The sequence below is a fragment of the Mesoplodon mirus genome, assembly GCF_964341445.2.
Source record: "Mesoplodon mirus genome assembly, chromosome: X".
Lineage (NCBI taxonomy): Eukaryota > Metazoa > Chordata > Mammalia > Artiodactyla > Ziphiidae > Mesoplodon > Mesoplodon mirus.
The window spans coordinates 111,721,436-111,743,386 of record NC_138981.1 but is presented as its reverse complement, the minus strand read 5'-3'; the positions used below and the strand labels follow the sequence as shown (position 1 = coordinate 111,743,386).

Genomic DNA, 21,951 nt, shown 5'->3' with positions numbered 1-21,951 from the left:
GGGGAATGTCGTGAAGAACATAGGGGTGGGACGGGAGTGGGGACGCGGACCTGCTAGAGAGTGGACTTGGGGATGTGGGGAGGGGGAGGGGTGGGCTGTGGCGGAGTGAGGGAGCGGCATGGACATATGTACACTGCCAAGCGTGGGGTGGATGGCTGGTGGGGGGCAGCCGCATGGCGCGGGGAGGTCAGCTCGGTGCTTTGTGACCGCCTGGAGGGGTGGGATAGGGAGGGTGGGAGGGAGACGCAAAAGGGAGGGGATATGGAAACATGTATATGTATAACTGATTAAATTTGTTATAAGGCAAAAAATTAAAAAAAAAAAAAAAAAAAAAAGAAATGTCTTCTTGGAGGAAAGCAAGACATGAAGGCATATGATAATCTATACAAATTTTATTTTAATATCAATTTGTATGGAAACAAGCAGGTGTCAGTGTTACACAGGCACGGAAAAAAGGGAAAGAAAAAACCTCCAGCGATAACTGCTTTTGTATTTACACCGTTTGGTTTCAACAGGGACAGGAAGTTTTACTGTTAGCTTCCTGTGGGAACTCCAGTTTCTGCACCTTCCCCTGCTGCCTCTCAGCATCACGATAGAGCAGGGATTTCTGAGCCTTCAATCGGCAAGCCAGGCACATGAAAATTGACTCCACGTTCTGGCTCTCTTTGGGGTCCTTGGCCGATGTCTCAAATAAGAGCATGTTGTGGGCATCGGCAAATTTCAGGGCTAAGTTGGAGGGCACCTGGATCTGTTCCCTCAAGTCACACTTGTTGCCCACAAGCACTTTCGGGACTAGTGGAGGCACGGCATGCCCATTGCATTCTTGGATCCACATTTTGAGGTTGGTGAAGGATGTCATCTTGGTGACGTCATAGACAAAGACCACGGCATGCACATTGCGGTAGTAATGCTCGACCATGCTTTTTCGGAAGCGTTCCTGACCGGCGGTGTCCCACACCTGAACCTGGAAGATACAAAGACCCGTATTTGGAGTCAGAAAGTGAAACATGAACAGATAGGAGAAAACATGGTTCTGTGGCATTATAAAAGTGAGGTGACAAGCCCTGACACAGGAAGTGGTTCTTCGACAAATTGGCAGAATGGACTTATCAACATATAGAGAGAAGTTTCTTTCAGGGTTTATTAAGTCTTTCTTAAGGTTTTTAGTTGAAAAACTGGAATGTAAATTGGTCAACTTTCCTGGAGGGCAATTTGGCAGTATTATCAAAAACCTTAAAAATGTACAAAACTCTTAGAGCCTAGAATCCCACTTCCAGAAATCTATACAAAAGAAATAGCAGATAACGTAAATAAGTACTTGGGATATAATATACAGCATGATGACCATAGTTACCACTGCTGTATAATATATATGAAAGTTGTTAAGAGAATAAATCGTAAGAATTCTCATCACAAGGAAGAACTTTTTCTTCTTTTGGCTTTTTCTTTTTAATTGTATCTGTATGAGATGATGCGTGCTCACTAAACTTACTGTGGTAATTATTTCACAATATACGTAACTCAAACCATTATGCTGCACACCTTAACCTTATACAGTGATGTACGTCAATTATATCTCAATAAAACGGGGGGAGAGCAAAAAAAAAGAAAAGAAAGAGATATGTGGTCAAAATTCTGCACAAAGATCTTAATCACTTAAAAGAAAAACAATAGGAAACAACCTAAATATTCACTAGGAGAGGAGCAGCTAAAATGTATGTATTGGGTTGGCCAAAATTTTCATTTGGGGTTTTCCATATGATGTTATGAAAAACCTGAATGAACTTTTTGGCCAACCCAATATATATCTATACAATGGGCTATTATGCAGCCGTTAAAATAACCTTTTCATAGAATAAATGGTGTAGAAAATGCTCATAAAATGTAAGTGAAAAAAGTAGGAAACAAAATTTTTCATATGCTGTGGTCCCAATTTTTTTAAAAAAAATTAAACATAGACATATGCCTAGGAAAGACTGGAAGTGTATAGGCCAGGACATTAATGGTTATTTATGAACAGTGGAACTTAGGTGATATTTAGTTTCTTCTTTTTTTTTATGTTTTCCAAATTTTCTACTGCATGCATACATCACTTTGTGGTTTTTTTTGTTTGTTTGTTTGGTTTGGGTTTTTTTTTCATGACTTTTTAAAGAAAACAAAGTTAGTGTTAAAATCTCACCGTGTGGCTCAATTGATTTTAAGTTCACTTCTTTGTTATGTAAAAGGTAATTTAGCTCACTGGATTTTTCTTCTGCATCTCAGCTTTTGGGATCACGCCAATCAGTAACATATGTAAAGATACAACTCCCAGGGGATACTCTGGAGTCTAAACACATTCAGCCCAATCTATTTCCCGTTATACATCCAAAGTCTTGGACAAGAGAAATCATGCTGAGAACGACAGTCCCAAGGCCTTATACAATTCTCAGTTATGAAAGAAAATGTGATTATGGTCACTAATTGACTACTATGGTTCTTAAAACGAAGTATAGCCTTTATTTGGAGTTAGCAGTCAGTAAGTATAATCTAGTAAATATAATTAAATCTCTTTGCTGAATGAAGATCTTACAGGGCCCCAGAGTCATCATTGTGAACATCAGTTTTCATTGTCCAGGCTTCCCTTCATCTCCTCAATGGAGATGGCCTCCATATTCCTTTGGCACGACATTCGAATTCATCTCTTTCTTCTATTTAGATTTCCATGTCTCTTGGTCAGACTCTCCTCTCCTCACTCCTGGATTACAGCAAAGTCTTTTGGATTCTAGACGTCTCCACTCCAGTGCCTCTTGCATACCACTTTCAAACTAGCCTTCCTAAATCCCTGCTTGTATCAGCATGTCATCCTCCTCTTCAGCCAATTCCGATAGCCCTCTACTGCATGTGACATCAAAATGGAAACATTTGTCTGCCCTAATCGGACCCCACCCAAGCTGGTTTCCAACTACTCAGCTGCACCTGCTTCATTCTCTCCTCTGTCCCTTTGGTCCTTCTAGTCTACCTTCCCCTACAGAAGTGGTTGCCCCCTCATTGCTCTATCCACATCTCACCCATTCTTCCAGGCTCGTCTCACACTGTACCTTCTTCCTAAAACCTTCTCCAACTTTTCTTCAATTCTCTTTCCTTAGGCATTCCTATCGCACTTTGAGTCTGCACCACACCATTTAGAATATATTTATTTGTTCTCTAGTTGTTTCATCAGTGTTCTTGGCATCCCTCCAGCTAGACTGTAAGCAGTCTTTTTCTGCATCAGATCACTCGTCATCATGCTTGTCAATAATCGTCGTCGTGATCAAAAAGCAGTATTGGCCTGAGCCAGCAAAACTACTGTCTGGCATCCTAGGTATCTGCCAAGGTGATTTCAGAGACAACATTTGACTTTGGTTACCCAGAAAAACATAAGTCCTCAAAGGCTGATTTGCTTCGGCAAGCAGAGACGGAAGAGATTTTCATTTCTTCCACCTCTCTGGTGCTCTGAGCAGGAAGAAAGAGGAGAGCAGGCCAGGAAAGGAACGGAGGTCAGTGGGAAGAGGGCAGGTATCCTGCGAGAATATCATTACCACTTGGCTCCCACCCCCACCCTCCGGTAGTCGGAACTCTTGCCTCTGAGTAAGGCTGAATGCCTACCAGCCCTCAGGCATGTGGCAGATGCTTTAACACCATGAGCTCAGGACTCTAAAAATACCTGCCACTAGCAGGAACGTGGGTGGGAGTGTATGAGGTGTTTGGGGCTGAGTAGTTTGGCTGTTTGGCTTTTCTATGGCTTCAGAATTATGCACGCCACCCAAGCTGCCAGAACTGCAGGGAGGGCCCTCTCTGCTGGAGACCTCCTTTGCCTTTCCAGTGCCTGGGGAGCCTTGAAGCTTTTATTTGGAGGCTCAGAATTTCAACTACTGCTCTCATTCCAGTTCTTTAGAAACCCCACCCCAGGTTCTTTGCACCCCTGTCTGTGGTGGGAGGGGAGCCAGGAAGCAGGCTGTTCACAGCAGAGAATCAGAAGAGCCAATGCTGTGGCCTCAAGAGCCATCAGAAAGGGACAGCACGGCAGTCAGGATCGCTGGAACACGACAGACCTCATTTTGTTTCTGGGTTTAGTGTCCCTGTCCTTCTCCGCATCCTCATAAACCCCTGGTCTCTGTCGGACAGTGAGAGCATCTCCTCTCCCTTTGGCAGCTGGCGCTCCCTCACCCAGTCCTCCCTTCCTGTGGGCACTGCATCTGACGCCTGCCCCTTAGCCACACACATGCCCCCAGGACCCTCTTTTCTCTCCAAGGGCCAGTGGGGTATAGTGGAGTCAAACCAACTAGGGTGCAAATCTCAACCCAATCATGTCCCACTAGTTAGGTGTCCTCAGTCAAGTTACTTTATCTTCAGTGTCCTCCTCTGGAAACTAAGGATAAACACAGCAATCTGGTAGGGATGCTGTGAGGATTAGCATTCCCTGTGAGTACAGGACACAGTGCCTAATACACTCCCCCTTCGTCCCTGGCCTGAAACCGCCACCATCAAGTCTGGCCTGACAGCTAATTGGGCTGGCGCTGTTGGAAACGCAGCAGTAGATGTGGAATTGGGAAAGCCGGGTTCTAGCCCCTCAGCTTTCTAGCTGAGTCAATGACCAGCCAAATGAAATAACATGCGAGGAAGAGCTTTTGCACAGTATAAAGTGCTCTGCAAATATTAGCTGTTGCCATTGTCTCAGAGGGCCCATGAGCCCTGTCCTGGTAGCACTGCTCCTTGGATCTGTTGGTGCTCATCCTGGAAAGTGCAGAAAGCTTGGCTTCTTTTTTTGGCTGCGCCACACAGCATATGGGATCCTACTGCCCTGACAAAGGATTGAACCTGTGTCCCCTGCATTGGAAGCACGGAGTCTCAACCACTGGCCCGCCAGGGAAGTCCAAGCTTGGCTTCTTGATGATGAGATAGAGCCAAGGCAAACGCAGTCAGTGGGGAGGGGGAAGAGAGAGGAAGGCCAGCAACATGCCATGGGTGGCTGGGGGCAGGCCCAAAGTGACAGGGGCTCTGGAGAGTCAAGGGGCACAGGGTGGGGAGCTGCCAAAGATAAATCTAGCCTTGTAAACCATTTTCCTGGGGCTACCGCTGCCTGAGCAAGCTTCGGCAAGTCCCTCACCCCTGCACGTGCTCTTAGCTGACATGGGTATTTCTTATCCCTAGGGAACATATCTGGCATCTTTCTACAGATGAGGCATGAATGTCCTTTTGTTGGAGGCTGGTGGGGGGTGTGGGGTAGAAGTGGGAAAAGAGAGAAACTACATCTGTAACCTTTGGAGGATGCCCGAGTGGATGACGGGAAAAGTTTAAGATAACTCTTCAGCTAGCTGGCTGTCCCATCTGCATCTAAGATACACCACGTTCACACACCAGGCTGACACAGAGAACAGCAAAGGAGGACAACAAAGAGAAACTCACCCACAGCAAGAGAGGCAGCAATGGAGACAGAGAAACAACAAAACGGCTGGATAATTTACCATTCAGCTAACTGGCAGAAGATGGAAGCTCAGAAGCCCTAAGGAAGACATGACGTCATTCTGACTGCGGGCAGCTTCCGAGGGAACGCTTAGCTCAGCCACTCGGTAATGTAACACACGAAGGTGTTTTTCCAAGTGATCGGCAGAGGAAGAGAAATCCACAATCCTGAGCAGCACCTGCCCACAGCCTCGGTTGTCCTGCAGCGAGCGTGCCTGGTCTGGAGTGATGGGGCAGAGGGTTGCCCAGGCTATAGGAGGAGCCCAACTGGACAGCAGGGGGTGCTTGCATGAAAATTTACAAGGAATGGCTCAAAAGTTAGAACTGAGCCTCCCCTCTACTACCTGCCCACCCCCAAACACACGCCCCAGTTGGCATCTTCCAATGCTTTTAGACTGAGACAGGCGCAATATGATTTAGCTAAACCTGTAAGGTGAGAGACACATAATGGTCATTAAGGGAAGCTCCACCCTGCCTTTGGAGACTGGGGGAGGCCTCCATCCTTCCTAGGCTGGTGTCAGGGAGGACTGTCAGCTTTCCCATATGATGTGTCACCATGTCCCTGTCACAGGTAACTTTGTGGGTTGGATGGACGATGAGGCTGGCCCAGAGTGGGGATTTACATGCTCTTCTAAGCCAGGCAGCATGGTGTATGGAAAGAGCACCGAAAAGGGAATTAGGAGACCTGAGTTGTAGGCCGGGCCCTGGGTGATCTTGAGCAAGTCACGTTCCCTCTCTGAGCCTCAGTTTCCTCTCTGTAAAACAAGGAAGTCGGATTAGAGATGCTCTAAGGTCTCTTCCATCTCTGAACATCCTCTGATTCTCATACCCAAGATGAGACAGTCAAGGTGCAAAAAGTAAAACCCAGGTACTCGGCTCGATGTCTGGGGTGCAGCTGAAGGTGACATCTTGAAGGCTCCTGGGTTCTGGGGCTGAAACCCTGAGCCCCTGGCCTAGAAGAGACCATAAGGCTGGTTGCCCGGCATGCCACCTCCCCCTGAGCACAATGCCCCCCCCCCAGCCAGATACTGCCCCGCTAGAGGAGAGAGCAGTAGGAAAGAGCATGAGCTCGGAATCTAGGTTGAAATCCTGGCCCTGTCACGGGGAAGGCAGGATAGTGAGATGGCAGAGTGCTTGGGCTCAAGAGTCAAATACTGAAGGTCAGATCCACGTGCCTTGGGGCAAATTATTTAATCTCTCTAACTTTGGACTCCTTATCTCTAAAACAAGAATGGTAATAATAGTCCTAATTTCATAGGGTTGCTGAGAAGACCAAATAAGATAGTGCATGGAAAGTGCCTAGCCTGTGCTCTTTGCTTCTTCAATAAATAGAACTTGTTGTTGTTATTATGATTATTGCCTACTCCTTGCAGGCTTTTCTTGATGTTCTTGTGAACTAGAAAATGCTAGATTATAAATCTTGTGAGGGCATGGGGGACACATTGATTGGAGATACCAAATGGGGCTTCAAGGCCCTAGGGATGGCCCTGGTAATTAAGACAGTAGCCCCAAATATGCTAAATTAGTCGTCCCCCTGCAGGGGTTGACAGTATTCGCTACCCTGGGACACAGCAGGGCAGCCCAGGAGAGGCCACACCCTATTCTTAAACTGAGAGAAGGGCTTGCTGAGACCTCTCTGCCACTCTCCTGTGAGCACTGGCATTTTAGAGCCTGACAGCCTTCTGTTGCTGGCTGTGGTCTAGGGCCACCTCAGCCTGGGGACTTTTCTCCCTTCCCCAAAGGCAGTCACCTCCTAGCGTGCCTTTGGTACCTGTTCCGTGAGAAACTTCAGGCCAGCCGGAGTATGGGGCAAAATCATCTCCTATGGAGCTCATTTGCTAGCTGCCATTCTCTGCCATCTCCCCAAGGACATGCTGGTCTCGCCTGCCGGCTTGGGCCCTGAGCTTGCAGCAGCTTTGCCAGAGGCAGGGTCCCCATCCCGCTGCTCCCACACCCCACCCTGAGCTCCTTCAGAATCTGCACTCAGAGGGCTCCTCCATGAGCAGTGTCACAAGGTTTTGCCCTCTTGAAAATATCATCTTCCCAAAAAAGCCTGTGTTAAGCATTTATCTGCACGTGGTGCTGTGCTGGGCTCTGTTTCTAGTGAGTCACATTGTCACAGGCTCTGCCCTCTGGGAAAAAGTCCGGAATCTTTGGCAGAGACTGTAAAATCCAGTTTGATCAAGTACTGGATGTTAGAAGGGAAGGAATCTTTGCAAAATTTCCCCAAGGCCATTGGGTAGTGACCCTCTTCCACTCGTTTTCACCTCCCACTTTCTGGCTTCCTCCTCTCCTCTCCCCCTGTTCTCCTTCCCTAGACTCCCAAACGCTTCCTTTTTCCTCCATCTAAATTTCAAGGGGACTTATTTCCCCCTCTGTTAAATCCAGAGGACTCGTTGGCTCAATGTGACACGATTTTAAACAAGCGATAGCATTAAATTCAAAAGGTTTTGAGGGTTTAAGAGCACATCCATAAGTACATTTCTATTTTGGATTTTAAAAGGCATGTTTTAAAAATGCCAGAGTCTTACAATGTTACATTAAAAGAAGTCCTAGCCAAGCAGATATTGACCTACTTTGACTTTTGAAAGGAAATGTAGCAATTCCCTCCAAAATGCGAGGGGCAAAAAAGATCACCATTTCCAAACAGTGCCCTGTCTTCCTGATCCTGGGTCTCAGTTGTTTTCAAGAGCACTCCCTTACCAACACTGAGCTGCCCATATTCCTGACATCTAGTGCCTTGGCCTGGTCTCTGAAGCTATTTTAAAACACATTCATTTTAATAATGAAGGAGTCAGGAATCGTGTACAGTTTAGAGCATTTCATCATTCTCCTCAGTTACTCAGTCCTTCTCTCCACATCACTCAGAAGAGAGGCCCTGTGGTCACTGGGGCTGTTTACCCACCAGGGGGGGAGGGTTGCCTTCACCCGACAGTGTCCGACCATAGGCTCAAGAAAAGGCCGGCTGTGGGACTTCCCTGGTAGCACAGTGGTTTAGAGTTCACCTGCCAATGCAGGGTACATGAGTCCGAGCCCTGGTCCAGGAGGATCCCACATGCCACAGAGCAACTAAGCCAAATGCGCCACGACTGCTGAGCCTGTGTTCTAGAGCCCACGAGCCACAACTACTGAGCCCGTGTGCCACAACTACTGAAGCCCACGTACCTAGAGCTGGTGCTCCACAACAAGAGAAGCCACCGCAATGAGAAGCCTGTGCACCGAAGGAAGAGTAGCCCCCACTCGCTGCAACTAGAGAAAAGCCCGCGTGCAGCAACGAAGACCCAGCACAGCCAAAAATTAATTAATTAATTAATTAAAAGACAAAAAGAATTAAGAAAAGGCCAGCTGTGGGTCTAAAGAAGTTGGTCTTGAGTGCCCAGTGCCTTCTGAGGTGGCTTTCCTGCCCATAACCCTGCCCCCTCTGCTCCTCTGACACATGAAGCTGCCCTTGCCATGTCCTCCCTCCCTCCATCCTCTGCACATTGAAATATTACTGTCCTATCGAGTTTCTACCTTTTATGAACCAAAAGTGAGCACAAATGGTCAGACAAGAATACCTGTACTTAGCCTACTTGACAAACCAAAGAGAGGGGTCACCAAGACACTTCCCTTAGCCCTCAGATAAGTTGCTCTGCATTTTTACAAAGGCCTGCTGAAGACAATACCCACAGAATGAGTAATGGGCATTAGGTACCCAGACAAATAAAGAAGATACCACTTAAGGGGTACTTTCCAAAAGAACTAGTTTTATCTATTATGAAGTGTTGGCAGGTAACCCTGTCTCAATTTCTTTAAAAGGGCTCATGGCTTTGTGCCAGAAGCACCCCACACCACTCCCATTCCAAATCAGCCTTAAACTTAATTATAACTTGTAATTTAAAATAAAGCAGCTTTCATTCTCTATGGATTTCCATCTCCCCCCACCCCCGCAAGGCCTGGGGGCTTAGCTAAAGCAGGTTTTTGCAACCTATTGGCACCCACGAGGTAGAAGGGACCTCAAGATGTGTAAAGCGCTTTGGGATCCATCCCACAGACCAGGACGGAGATTCTTCATACCGCCCTCTGCCCACAGGTGCCGCTGCTCCCGGCTCAGGGTCAAGGATAGGATCAAACAGGCTTTTCCTAGTGGGAGCTGTCAGGCAGGGGCAAAGGGCATGAATGCAGCCACTCCCGCCTGCCCTCAGAAAACGGGTGAGGTGGGTACTGGGCCACTGAGAGAGGCGAAGGGGATGAGGACGTGCCGAGGGTCTTGGGCTCAGCAAGCGGCGACACAGCCACGCGCTGGACATTTACAACCACTAGAGCAACGCCTCTGGCAAGGCCCCCTCCCAGATCCCTCCCTTCCCGGACCTGACCGTCTGGATCACCTTGATCTTCTCGCCCTCGATTTCCACGGTCTTCTCCCTGAAGTCCACGCCGATGGTGGCCTCAGTCTTGTCCGGGAAGGTCCCCCCGCAGAAGCGGAAGGTCAGGCAGGTCTTGCCCACGTTGGAGTCCCCAATCACGATGATTTTGAAGATTCGAATCTGCACGTACTGGTCCAGCGACGAGTCCAGCTCCAGGGATGCCAGGCCAGCGGCCGAGGTGGGCTGCAAGTTCCCATGGCCCAGGATGGGCTGCGCCATCTCCCCCGGACCGGACCCGGGCCCCAACCCCCCTCGAGGGCTCCACACAAAGAAAACGGCCACGTTAGTGCGCTCGAGGCGAGCGAGCTTTGTGCGTGTGTATATGTGTGTGTGTGTGAGAGTGTGCGTGTCTGTATCCGCGCGTGTGTGCGTGCGCCAGCAACGTGTGCGCGCGCGCGCGTGAAGGGGGTGCCTCTCACCCCAGGGCCCCCCGTCCTCCAGCGCACCCTACTAGCAGCTCTGAGACAGCGACACAAAAGCCAGGGAGGGGAGGAGAGATGGAGGAGAGTGGGCAAACGTTCTCCCTGCGCCTGTGCGCTGGGACGGGACGCTCGGGCGTGCGATCCTACCGCGCTCCCCAGGCTGCCGCGGCCGCCACCGCACCTTTGCCTAGATCCTCCTCTGCCTGGACTCCAGGGACACACCGGAGGGAGGAAGCCTAAGGAGGAAAGGGTGGGTGGAGAGAGCCGCACACACCACCCCAGGATGGTCTTCCTTTCTCCTTGCCCCCATTTATTTTATAGGTTTATAGGTTTCGGGCTCCCCACCCCCACTTTCTCGGAGCGCACGGGGTCAGCGGGCACAGCTGGGGAGGACAAAGAGAGCTGCACCCTCAGGCATCTCTGGAGCACCTCGGCCTTGGAGCCACACTACTCGGCGGGGGTGGGGGGTGGGGCGGAGATACCTCCTTCACCAAGCGGCCGGCAGCTGCACCGCGCCTCCGCAGCCCCCTCCCAAGCCTTAGGATAAAGTGATGCTCTGTCTTATTGAGAAAGCAGGTGCGCTCGCGCGCCCCAAGGAGATGGGGAGGGCGCTGCCAAGACACGCTGTGGGTTATGGGGGCCCGCGCAGCTGCGAAAGGTAGGCAGGGGCACGGGTGTGCGTGTGTAGGGGGAGTTAGTGTTTCTGTCACAGACTTGTCAGATGTAGGGGGGCGCGTGCCAGGCGCCAACCTCCCCTCATCACACCACGAGCACCCATCCTCTGAATGTTCAGGAGAGTGGCTCCCATTGGCTGCCGCAGTCGGTTGTGTTTGTCTGGCCAATGGGGAAGGCCCGCCACGGGAGAGGGCCGAACATGGGGGTAGAAGAAGGGGGAAGCTGGTGGTGGCAGCTTCAGCCAAAGGGGACTTTGTTTCCGGGGCTAACCATTCCAGGTCCAGGTGGAGGGATCTTGGGACACAGCATAAACCTCACAGTGTGTTGCATTCCCGAGCCCTCCATATAATCATAAATTCTTCCAGAATGGTGGAGTTTCAAAAGGAATTAGAAACCCCTAGGAGCGTTCACCCCTCTGCAACTGAATGTAGAACAAAGTGGTTGGGTCTAATTTGCCAGAAGCCTAGGTTATGCTTGGAAGATGATAAATGAACAGAACTTTCTTACGGTGTTAAAAAGAGGGCAGCTTCCCAAGGCTTAATAAGCATAACACATCTTGGTCAAGACCAGTATTCCCTCTGCTGGAAGTGATTTGCAGGTTCAGAATTTGTTTGAAATCAACTCTGCTGAGGTACAATTTACATACAATAAAATGTGCCCGTTTATGTTTGCTTTTAAGACTTTATCCCTCCTCCCACATATTTCATAAGCTAAGGTAATATTGACACATACCAATAGCACCGACGTAGGAGTTATTTGCTAACGCCATCAAGGTCAGGGATTCCAGCAGCCCACGTGGGTTACCATCTTATTTGTGTGTGAGGCTGAGCTGCAGAAGAGACAAATATGACTAAATCCATTCCCACTATGAGGAGAACAATTCAGTGCATCAGTGATAGATCTCTAAGCAAACTGGAATGTGACTGCTCAGCCAAGTCCAAGTTACTCAAAATGGCTAGGAAAATGGGGTCTTCTAGTTAAGAAGCTTTTTAAGCTGAGTTAGCAGATATATCTATAGCTAACTCTTTTAGCATATATGTGGGTCACCCATTTCTAAAACCCTAGATTATACTATTCAGTATTAAACCTCGAGAAGGATTTAATCTTAGTTGGCTAATCGAAGGTCATCATTATGAATACCAATTATCATTGTCCAGTGTGAATAGTAATCCTCATTGTACAGTATTTTGTTTCTGATTGGTTGATGTCTACATAATAGTTTGCCGGATCATGGTGATCATTATCTACAGAAGAGTAGCTATTTTTTTAAAAAGGTAACTATTAATTAGGCATATCCAGTAGGTAAGAGTGAAAAGAAGGGCTTCCCTGGTGGTGCAGTGGTTAAGAATCCGCCTGCCAATGCAGGGGACACAGGTTCGAGCCCTGGGCCGGGAAGATCCCACATGCCGCGGAGCAACTAAGCCTGTGTGCCACAACTACCGAGCCTGCGCTCTAGAGCCCGCGAGCCACAACTACTGAGCCCGCGTGGTACAACTACTGAAGCCCGTGCGCCTAGAGCCCATGCTCCACAACAAGAGAAGCCACCGCAGTGAGAAGCCCACACACGGCAATGAAGAATAGCCCCTGCTCGCTGCAACTACAGAAAGCCCGTGCGCAGCCATGAAGACCCAACACAGCCAAAAAATAAAAAAAGAGTGAAAAGAAGCTTTGCTAATTCATAGCCATAATTAATGCTAACTTTCTGGGAGATATAAAAAGATATTACATCCACATAAGTTTATTTAGACACATGCTCCCAGAAAAAACTTGTCACTGAGTCTGAGCGTTCACATTATATTTGTAAGGTAGAAACACTGATTTCTGGAAATGTGGTATATCAAAATGGGCCCCATGCCCTAATAAAATACTCTGTGGAGTGAGATTTTGGGGAACTTTCACTTATAGTTTTGGAGTTATTCAATATGCGTAAGTTGCTTTTGCCACCCAAAATGATAAAATATAATTTTTTATTAAGAGGACAAGAAAACCTCATTGTACCTATTGCAAAAATAAATGTGCTGTACAGTGTCTTTTTTGTATGTTAATTGTGCATCATTAAATGACTATCTTTCAAATACACCCAGTTGTTTTCATAGGTATATGATCGTCATGATTTTGATAGTGTTTTCCAAAGCTTCTTTCACCAACAGATATGATTAACTTTGTATTTAATCAATCCATGTTTATTATTGGCTTTTAGAAATAGCAATAAATTTCAATGTCTGCAAGACCTTTAAAATATGAAATAAGTAGAAATAATTTTTTACCTTATTGTGGAATTGATATTTTCAATATTTATCCCCCCAAAGAGCCTTAGGTTAAAAGGCAACTACTGGGACCTCCCTGGTGGCACAGTGGTTAAGAATCCACCTGCCAATGCAAGGGACATGGGTTTGAGCCCTGGTCCAGGAAGATCCCACATGCCGCAGAGCAACTAAGCCCATGCGCCACAACTACTGAGCCTGTGCTCTACAGCCTGCAAGCCACAACTACTGAGCCCACGTGCCACAACTACTGAAGCCCGCACACCTAGAGTCCATGCTCTGCAACAAGAGAGACCACCGCAATGAGAAGCCCGCACACTGCAACAAAGAGTAGCCCCTGCTAGCTGCAACTAGAGAAAGCCCGTGCACAACAACGAAGACCCAATGCAGCCAAGAATAAAAATAAATAAATGTTTTTTTTAAAGGCAACTACTACCTGCACTTCTGAACATTAACCTATTCTTAATTAGTAAGGGAGCCCTGGATCATTTTCACGCAATAAATACTGCTTCCTGGGTTAAACTTCCTAAAACAACTTTGTAATTTCATTCTTTATCCCTATTCCACTAAAGATAATAACTTCATCACCTACGATATTAGGGCCAAACTCTTTTGCCTGTTCATATCTGGCCCCACCATATTCACCCATCCTTACTTACTTCCTAGTATGTACTCTCTACCATTGTCCCCTGAAAACGTGCTGGGTTTTGTTTTATACCTCCAAGCAGCATGGTGCTTCCTCTAAGATACTTTACAAATATTAGCTCATTTAATCTTCATAACAACCCTATGAGATTGGTAAAAGAGGAAAGTGAGGCACAAGTTAAGTGACTTGCCCAAGTGGCAGAGCCAGGATTCAACCTGGGGCAGACCGGATGCAAAGTCAATGGTGCTTAACCACTGAAAACATTACCTTTGGTCCCAAAGTATTCACCATCTGAAATATCATTCCTTCTCCTCCACTATTTGAATTTTACTACTCATCCTTCAAGACACAGCTCAAGTAACACTTCTTACATGAAGTCCTTCCTTAGCTATTCCATCCCATATTTTCTCTTGCTCTTGCACTACATCAGATATTATTTATTATTTAAATGACCAGTATATGACATCTCCCCAACTAGACAGTGACCACTTCCTATACTTTTCATATCCCCCAGAGCTCCTTTAATAGCACAGTCCAAGTGGCAAGTGCTCAATAAATACCTGTTAAATGAACATGTAACTCAAAACTTTGAAATAGGCATATGTTATGTTTTGCATACAGCCAATAATTTATTTCCAATTTAGCTTACATTTGGTAGAGTCAAAACACCTATTTACACTCAGCCCCTCACCCTACTCCTCCCACAACTCTTAAAATCCTGCTTAGGAATACTCTCACAGAAAGTCTGGGAAGCACGAACTCTTTTTGCCAGCATCCTGCTCTCAAGCACGGAAGCCATAATAGCAGGAGACTGTCCGCAGCACCTCGTACAGCATCTAGGACACAGAACTGCACAATATAAAAGCGATTTGGGAAAGAGAGCGCGGAATGATTACTTGTCCTGCAAACAGGGGCTGGGTGGGAAAGAGCCAGCAATGTGTAAAAGACGGAAGTCCACTCCGAATCTGGGAAGCCAGGTGCGCCGGCTGGACCTACGGAAATACTGGAAGTGAACTCCAGCCAGAGAACCGGGAAAGCTTAGTACCTAGTAATTAGTGGCCTAAAACAGAAGAACAAACTGTGGTGCTGGGGCCACGCTTTGTGAGGTGCCATTACAGGTTCCCGCCATCGACAGAGCGGCAACACCGGCCACAACCGCTAGGCAAAGCGGCCCCACCGGTCCCTCCTTGGACAGCTTTTGAGCTCGCTTAGCGGAACGCGTTGCTATCAACCCGCAGAAACTTGCAAGCAACTCAGCCTGGGGTCTTTCCAAGTGTTCGGACAGCTAGGCGCATGCGCACAGCTTCTCCCCGTGCGGACCAATCGCAATGCGGCGCTGAGCATTACGCCTGCGCAGTAGGCCTCCAGTCGCGCTTGCGCTTCCCCTTCCCCTGCTCTAGAAGGCCGGCCTAGCTGTCCAATGCCCACCCGGAGCTGGGAGGAGGAGCCTACGTAGAGTGCGTGTGAAGGGAGCCGGGGGAACGGGCCAAGGACCACGGTGTTTGACCTGTCGGTCGGTGCTTAAGAAGAAAGGAAAGGAGGAGGAGGTCCAGAGTAACGGTTGCCGAAATGTACCGGTGTGGAGGCCTGGCGGCGGGTGCTTTGAAGCAGAAGCTGGCGCCCTTGGTGCGGACAGTGTGCTTCCGAGGCCCGAGGCAGAGGAACCGGCTCCCAGGTGACTGACCCATCCCGGGCAAACCCCACCTTGAAGACCAAGGGCCTGGGTTCTACAGGCTCCCTATGCCTCTCAGGCCTTCCCTCCCCACCCCACCCCCACCCCTGGGGAAAAACTATAAACACACTCACAGTCGCGTGAATTCCGAATTGGCGGGATCCAAACCGTGAGTTTCGCAAGCCGTGCCGGCCTGACCTTCAAGGGATTTGAGCCCAGTAGTCGGCTTGAGGCCTTTTACTGGGAGGGTTTGCTATTCAGGGATAACAGAACGGCTGGCTGTCTCGTATTGTCCAATGCCACCTCCCGGCCACCCCCAGTCTGCCTTTTTAGAGCAATGAGGTGAAGTAGACTTTGTCATTTATCCATTGAGAGACTTTAAGCAGGACACTTAAGCCCTACGCCTCAGTTCCTTCTGTAAATGAGCATATTACCTGCCTACCTTCCAAACCCCAGATCAGATTCATAGATTTGAGTGCCCTGTGAAGCAGAAACAGTGCGATCAGTGCAAGTAAGGGGTCAGTCCGCCGTGCACCAGCCACCGGGAAGAGCTGGCCTAGAATTAGTCTGAGATGCCTGGTCAGTGTAATTCTTGGTAGTCTCAACGCTTTGAAGAAACAGTTTGCAGCAAGCATTGTATTTGCCCTCCATGAAGTTGTTTCAACAAATTTTAGAGCTAGAAGGGATTTCGTAGTGAAGTTCAACCCACTCATTTTATAGATAATAAACCGAGGCACAGAGAGGTGAAATTGCTTGCTCAAGGTCACATACCTAAGTAACAGGCAGAGCAAAGGTTAGTTTGCCAGTCTCTAGGTCCCTAATCCTCTTTCCCCAACTCCACACTGCTTCCTAAAGTTTGACCTCAAAAGGTTAAGGATGAATCTGGTTCCCCTTTAGCCCACTGGGCATCAGATTCCTTGAATTTATCTAAGCATGTCTTGAGCCTGCTGATTTCCAACCTGCACATCTCAGGGGGGTAAAGAGTTATCCACCTGTAGGAGGTGCTGTTTTGTTGTTCTTGGTTTTTTTTTTTTTTTATCAATCATCTTTGAATGGCCACCCGAGGATATTCACATTTGCTATGTCAGTGTGGAACTGCCTTGAGGCCTTTTCAATTTGGAACTGCCTTCTGGGTGCTTTAAAAAAAAGTGGAAAATATTTCTCTTAGATTGTGAGAGTCTTCGGAAATGTGCATTTGAATAGTTTTTCCAGTTGCTATGCCTCAAGAAAATGTTTCCTGATGGGTGTACCTGAGGTATGTTCTAAGACATGTTGCTTTGGGAACTTAAAAACCAGATTAGATTTTAAAAACTAACATCCTGTCTATGATGTCATCTGTATGGGTTTTGTGCATTGAAATGAGGATGCTCTATGTAAGTTGGACAGGAATTTAGGTAAGCTGAAGATTTTCATCCACACTGGGCTTTCAAACTTTGTGTGCTTATTTTGCTTAAAACTCACAACTTTTGCCAGCATTCTGAAGTCTGACCAAAAGTTCTCATCAATTAAGTATGGATTTGCAAAGGTAAATTGATTTATGAGACATTTGAGGTGGTTGATGATATTAGAACTACTGAAAAATACCCACTGAAAATGTTCTTTTCCATTGCATGACTTTATTTTAAGGCAGTCTGCTGTAGAATATATTCTGACTTCTCGACACATCCATCATTTCTTTGTATACACTTACTTTGTCCTTTGGCCAAGCACCAGAGTATAACATCATTACCTTTAGCAGTGGGTGGGGGTGGTTACAATTTCAAAAAGAAATGCTTCTGTCATTTAAGGAATCAACCTTGTTTTCTGGCTTGATTACTGATTGCTTTTCATCTGGTTTCTTTTGCACATAGCAGCATTTACATATGTTTTTGCATATTTCAGGAAGAGGCATTGTTTGTTGATATGCCATGTCCCCTCCTTTTTTCCCTTCCTCCCCACTAGTTCTTTGCCAGGATTATAGCAAACTTTAAACCTCCCTTGAAACATCTCATCCACATCTGTCACCATTGTCAGGTTCATGTCCATTATATGTTGCCTTTTACCTTAAAACCATAATTGCTACTATTTGTTTATTTACTTTATTTGGATGCTCTGCCTCTTTCCAGAAATTATTAAAGGTAATTAATAGTCACCACTTTATATCTGCATTCAGCACTGAGCACATTGGTTAGGTAGTAGATATTTTCTGTTCTGTAGTATTTTATTTGGTTATCAAACATTGTGCCACCGATGTGATCAGACTGATCACCGACCCCTGAGGTGAGGGTCAAATGTTTGAACATTTTTCTCTGTTCAGAATCCTTCTCACCTCTTTAAAAAGGAAACTGGACATCTTGTGGGCAAGGATCCAGGCTTCCTGGACACTGCCAAATGACACTTTCTTTGAAGCCTAGAAGATGAGCCTTTACCCACTCTTTCTGCTGAGGCAAAACTTTCCAGAAGAAAATTTTAGCAAGTCAGCATTTTCTGCAACCAATTAGTATGTTGTATTTTCTAGACATTTTCTAATATTTTAAGGGAGTTGTTGCATATTGTAAGTTTTATGTTTCCAAAACTTGCCTGGTCATATAAATTCAGTGGAGGGCCAACCCTAAAAGTACTGAATGAGAATCTCTAGGAGAGAGCCTTGGGAATTTATATTTATATTTAACAAGCCCCTTGATGTAATTCATATGATCAGGCAAGTTTGGAAACTACTGTTCTGATGAATAATGACTCTTTCCCTTCCATTCTTCTTACCTAAGGATTAAAAACCAAACTGAGCAGTCTTGAGTCTCTTGTGATTTGTGTCAAGTTCATTTTCTGATATTCAGAATAGTAGCAGCCATTCTCCCCTCCTAAACTATACACTATCTGAGACAGGAGTTATGTCATATTTATTTTTGTGTCCTCAGCATTTTGTACAGTCTCTGGTACGTGGTGAATTCTCAGTGACTGAACCCTAGTACTGTGAAGGACTTAACTTTGCAAAATAGAGTTAGATTTTTTTTTCTGTCATCTAAATCATTTTTCTTCTGGTGCCTTCAGAGTGTTTCACACAAGAGGCATCAAACTACAATGGACAGATCATCTAGGCTTGTCCTATCCTGTGTTTTATCCATGTCAGAAAAATAAGTTTGACATTCAGAAACAAGATTCAAGAGCATATAGACCTCTTAACCACTTGAGATTCCTAGGTGCCTCAATTGTGTGGATGTATTTCTGGAAAAGGCCTTCTGGGAGTATGGAAAAACAGGAGATTATGAAATCTAAAGAAATGAATTTGCTAATTTAGGTACTATTCTAATGCTAGCCTGTGGTATTTGAAGTTACTAATTTATTATTAAGCAGCCTGTACAATGGGATATGGCCAAAACTTCTTTGCAAAGAATTCTTCAAAATGTTCAGTCCTTATCAGTAGAACTGGGAAGAATTTCTATTTCCTTATTTTATTCATTAATTCAAGAAATATTTGTTGAGCAGACACCTATAGGAATTGAATCTTTGCACGATATACTGAATATAGACAATAATGTTGTATTATATTATCAGACTTGCTAAGAGACTAGATCTTAATTATTCCAACCACTAAAAAGAAATGATAATTATATGACACAGTAGAGGTTCTAATTATCGCTAAAATGGCAATCATATTATTATGTATAAATGATCAAATTTAAAAAGAAAGAATTGAATCCTAAATGTGAGGAAGGAAGCTCTACCTCTGTACATGTGGTCTGACTGCAGAAAATCTAAAACAAGTAGATTGGGGCAATGAGAAGTCAAGGAGTAAGGTGGCTTTCCCACATTAATAAGACAAGTGAAAAGGCATGTTTCAGTCATAATGTAAAATCTCCTAAGACTTTGAGGCTATGGGGGGAAAGGTGTGGGAATAATTTTATAGGTAAAAGAAGATTGGAGGGAAAATATGAACATCCATACAATATTATCACCTTTTACAAAATTAAAGTCACTAGGTATGTAAAAAGTTGGTTTGTTAATGACAGTATTGTATTATATTTCTTTTCAAACAATAGTTTAAATGTAAACCCATTTACTTTGTAAAAAATCAATTTACTTTTTTTAAAACATCTTTATTGGAGTATAATTGCTTTACAACGGTGTGTTAGTTTCTGCCATATAACAAAGTGAATCAGCTATATGTATACATATATCCCCGTATCCCCTCTCTCTTGCATCTCCCTCCCACCCTCCCTATCCCACCCCGCTAGGTGGTCACGTAGGACCGAGCTGATCTCCCTGTGCTTTGCGGCTGCTTCCCACTAGCTATCTAGTTTACATTTCGTAGTGTATATATGTCCATGACACTCTCTCACTTCGTCTCAGCTTCCCCTTCCCTGTGTCCTCAAGTCCATTCTCTACGTCTGCGTCTTTATTCCTGTCCTGCCCCTAGGTTCTTTAGCACCTTTTTTTTTTTTAGAGAAATGCAAGTCAAAACTACAATGAGGTATGACGGTCAGAATGACCATCATCAAAAAAAAAATCTACAAACAATCAGTGCTGGAGAGGGTGTGGAGAAAAGGGAACCCTCTTGCCCTGTTGGTGGGAATGTGAATTGATACAGCCTCTACGGAGAACAGTATGGAAGTTCCTTAAAAAACTAAAAATAGAACTGCCATATGACCCAGCAATCCCACTACTGGGCATATACCCTGAGGAAACCAATTTACTTTTAAATGTCTTTTTTTTTTTGTGCAAATTGAGGCCAGAACTGCTGAACTTACCCAAATCTACACCTTTAGTTTTATGTTTGTGAAAAGCAAGCAAAATCAGAATATTATATTAAATTATTATATTAAAGCAAAGTTATTATTATTTCTGTATTTAGGATCTTCTAGAGGGATAAACGGAATTTTAAAAGCATTTATTTTCAGTAAAAAAAAAAAAAACTTGGAGTGAAGGTAAGGGACAAAACTAAATTCTTTGTACTAAGCCATGTGGAACTTTTTCTACCCAGTTTCATTTTCTAAGCTCTGAGAGTTGTCAGTTTCTATTTCTGATGCTTCATCGTTTTTATGGACTTCTGAAAATCAAAAGCTTGCCCAGATCGAGATAAGCTTCTCCACTCTTGCACATGTTTTTATTTTAGTGATTTGTTGTTATTTCCAAATATAAGCCCTTTTATTTCATGTGGTGATGAAGAATTCTAAAACAGGTAAGAAATAAAAAACAGTAGAGAAAAATACATTTCCAGTTCTAAGAATATAGGTCCGTAGTCTCTTATCTATAATCTAGAAATCAAAATAGGACTAAAAATCAAGTTTTTGTAACTCATTTGTCAGTAAAACCTGACCTGGACTGGAGAGAAGCTACTTAGAGTCTTGTTTATTCCACTCAGTGTGCTTGGTCATAGAAACATTAATGTGTGTGACTGGGTTGCTGCCCCTTACTGTGTTGGGTGTTACTATATGGTGTATGCATTATATACTTAAAACCTAACAATTCCAAGTTCTGGAATGCACATGTTCCCAAGGATTTCATTTCAGGTAAGAGACTGCAGCCCTGTTTTGGACTTGTTTTTACCCCTCTGAGCCCTGTAATTGTGAAAGCAAGGGGGAAAACTCCCTATTTCACATCTCTGCAAGTACATATGGAATAGCTACCGGAGCCGTTCTGTTTGTCTTTTAAAGCTTGGTCAGACCAGAACATATATACTTGCCTCTAGACCAGTGATTCTCAAAGTGTAGACTGGCAGCATCAGCATCACCTGGGAACTTGTTAGAAATGTACATTCTTGAGCCCTATCCCAGATCCTCCAACTCAGAGACTCTGGGGGTAGGTCTGGCCATCCATGTTTTAACAAACCCTCCAGGGGATTCTGAAGCACACTCAAGTTTTAGAACCACTGTTCTAGATCAGGATTGGCAAACTACAGCCCACAGGCCAAACCCACATGCTTTTGTATGCCCCTTGAGCTAAAATTGGTTTTTACATTTTTCAGATGGCTGAAAAAATTGTTAATAGACTAGTTTTTGAAAAATTTTTTAAATTCACCTTTCAGTGTCCATTAACAAAGTTTTATTGGGACACAGTCACGCCCATTCATTTATATGTTATGGCTTTTGTGCAACATCAGCAGAATTGAGTAGTTGCAGCAGACACCATGTGACCTGCAAACCTGAAAATATTTTCTATCTGGTTCTTTACAGAAAAAGTTTTGCAAACCCCTGTTCTAGGTCAATAGTCAACACGAGGAATATCACAAGCAGAGAAGGTGCTGAGACCTTCTTCCTTCATCTGAAAATGCCAGCATCCGCCTGGAGAAAGAAGTCTATGAAACTCTTACATTTCCATGTGTGAGCGTTGTTATGATCCTCAGATTCTTACATAGCTGTACCGAGTTTTTACATCAACATAATCTTTGTATTATTTTGGAGGACTGAGA

At 45.4% G+C, this 21,951-nt stretch overlaps 2 protein-coding genes across 6 annotated transcripts in view; one reads left to right on the top strand and one right to left on the bottom strand.

Moving 5' to 3' along the window:
* Positions 1-395: 395 nt before the first annotated feature.
* On the bottom strand, positions 396-10,106 carry RAB33A (RAB33A, member RAS oncogene family; the record flags this gene model as incomplete). 3 transcript variants are annotated; one of them, XM_082609836.1, is made up of 2 exons in its annotated part: positions 396-964; positions 9,849-10,106. In XM_082609836.1, the coding sequence occupies 2 exons, from the start codon at positions 10,104-10,106 to the stop codon at positions 509-511; spliced, it is 714 nt and encodes a 237-aa protein (XP_082465962.1). In that variant the 3' UTR covers positions 396-508. The 3 variants fall into 3 exon arrangements, with proteins under 3 accessions (XP_082465962.1, XP_082465963.1, XP_082465964.1); XM_082609837.1 differs by having other exon boundaries at positions 396-958; XM_082609838.1 differs by having other exon boundaries at positions 791-964; positions 9,832-10,106.
* Positions 10,107-15,298: 5,192 nt separating this feature from the next.
* AIFM1 (apoptosis inducing factor mitochondria associated 1) overlaps positions 15,299-21,951 on the top strand; it is a 31,054-nt gene continuing 24,401 nt past the window's right edge. For all 3 annotated transcript variants that reach the window (XR_014292427.1, XM_082609168.1, XM_082609167.1), the window contains exon 1: positions 15,299-15,569. Coding sequence is in view for 2 of the 3 variants with exons in the window: in XM_082609168.1 (XP_082465294.1) it covers positions 15,464-15,569 (106 nt within the window). In the remaining variant the exon portion in view is untranslated. The remainder of the gene's footprint in view (positions 15,570-21,951) is intronic.